Here is a 1997-nt window from a genome sequence, read left to right as displayed (position 1 = left end):
ACAGTCAGCAGGACGTATGCTGTCGTCTCCACTGTCAGACCACTGGATTGGTCAGGTTTCAGCCAATCAGCCGTCACACTGGACTCCTGCCAGTACCTGAGCTCAGCGGGGTGACCTGGACAAACATCGAGAACATTTAAGATAAGATAAGATAAGATATGCCTTTATTTATCTCACAGTGGAGAAATTCACATCGTTGAGCATTCAACAGAGGCACACATATACGAGACAGGAAAAAAATAAAAAATAAAAAATGTACATATAAATATAAGTATAAATAAATATAATATAATATATATATATTATATATAATATATAATATAATATAAATATAATATATTTCCTACATTTGATACCATTCCTGTCTTCCAGCCCTGATTCCTTCTGTGTCAACATCATTTTCCAAAGTAGGCCTTTCATGTAAATTAAAAAGCGATGTACTTCAACGACTGCACCTCTGAAGATATTCATAGTATGAAGGTAGAACATAAAACATCAGCTGATTCAGAAGTTTCTGTGAACAAGTTATTTTAGATGTCAACTAACAAGCAACAACAACAAACTGACGAACACCTTTCTGTCGGGCCAAGTTCTCCAGGCTGCCGAGCAGCAGGGAGGCCGACATGCTGTTGGGGTCATGGAGGGTCAGAGCGTAGGTCGCCACCGCCTTCACGTACACGCTCTTCACCTGCGAGGCATGCTGGGAAATGTAGTTTGCTGCAGAGTTCATGCTGTTGTCGTGGTACTGAAGGAGAAGAAACAAAATGAGTCATGATTTTATCAAAGATCTCAGGATTGAAATGGTTTAGAGTTGCTTTCTGCATCATGGAACACCTCCAGCCGACGTGTCTGAGATGCTTCTTCTGCTTTTGTGTGTTGGATTTTGAACCCAATCTTTTTTTTTAAATACATTATCATTTTATCTTACAGACTGAAGAGAAGACGGAGGAGCTTGTTCTCACTTGCAGCTGCAGGATGGGGTCTTTGATTCTTGTCGCTGTGTGTAACGCGATCAGCACGAAGGACGTCAGATAAACCGACCTCTCCACCGCCGTCGTCCCCTCAGCCTGCAGCCAATCAGATCGCACAGGTGTTAAAACAAACCTTCACTCAGAGGAGAGGAAGATCAAATGGACAGCAGAAGGAGGACGGACGCCAACCATGACTTTGTTGGCTTTGAAGGAGGATTTGTCGGTGAAGGATCCGTCCTGCTGCTGAGTTTTGCGGATCAACCAGGCCACAGAGTCTGAGAGCGACTGGTGGTCCACAGAGACCAGCTGATCTGCTGCAGACAGAGTCCTGACCACCTGAGCTGTGAGCCTGACAGACCGTACAGAGGGAGAAAACACCAGCAGACATAAATCCTGCAAAAGTTTCAGATCAACGTGTTCAAATATCAAAAGTGGAAGTGATCATTATGACTGTGTTAATGTGATGAAAAAAGGTCTTCTGTCCAAAATCTAAAGTAAAAGTAAGTACTGGCAGCGAAATGTAATTTAATCCTCTGAAATCTGAGCAACAGCTTCTGTTGTTTTGTCTCGTGTTCCTTCTCTGAGGTTCATGTTTCAGCATAAAGTCCTGCAGCTCTGTGGAACCAGAACATGAAGCAGGAGACAGAACTCAGAGACGTCATGGAGAATCAGAACCAGGAGGGAAGAAGTTCTTGGTTTTGACAGAATCTGCTGTAAACAAGGACCATGAGTACAGGGCAGCATTTGACCATAAATCTTTCTGTTTTTTCTGTTTCACGTGGGTTCATTTTCTTACAGCTTGCCTTCAGTACCTTCTTGTAGATTTTGGGGGTTAACTGGAGGCTGGAGCCTTTAAATAAAGACACAGTCTTTATGTTCATGGCTGGAGCAGGACCTACCAGGTGCTGGATTCTCTCTTCACCCACATGCTGTAACTGGAGTCTCCGGTTCTGAATGAACTGATGCTGACCAGACCTGCACACAGACACACAGTGAACCAACAGCTAAGTCTCACCATCAGGCCCT

At 43.6% G+C, this 1997-nt stretch overlaps 1 protein-coding gene across 1 annotated transcript in view; it reads right to left on the bottom strand.

Annotated features, from left to right (window-relative positions):
• Nucleotides 1-1997, bottom strand: part of c5 (complement component 5) — a 26690-nt gene that overhangs the window by 6512 nt on the left and 18181 nt on the right. Inside the window, exons 22-26 of the mRNA XM_008300876.1 lie at nt 1871-1946; nt 1161-1320; nt 963-1067; nt 574-745; nt 5-115 (exon numbers count right to left, since the gene is read on the bottom strand). Coding sequence (XP_008299098.1) covers nt 5-115; nt 574-745; nt 963-1067; nt 1161-1320; nt 1871-1946 — 624 coding nt within the window. The remainder of the gene's footprint in view (nt 1-4; nt 116-573; nt 746-962; nt 1068-1160; nt 1321-1870; nt 1947-1997) is intronic.

Source organism: Stegastes partitus, unplaced genomic scaffold (genome assembly GCF_000690725.1).
Source record: "Stegastes partitus isolate 25-593 unplaced genomic scaffold, Stegastes_partitus-1.0.2 Scaffold1602, whole genome shotgun sequence".
Taxonomy (NCBI): Eukaryota; Metazoa; Chordata; class Actinopteri; family Pomacentridae; genus Stegastes; species Stegastes partitus.
This window is presented reverse-complemented; position numbering and strand designations above follow the sequence as displayed.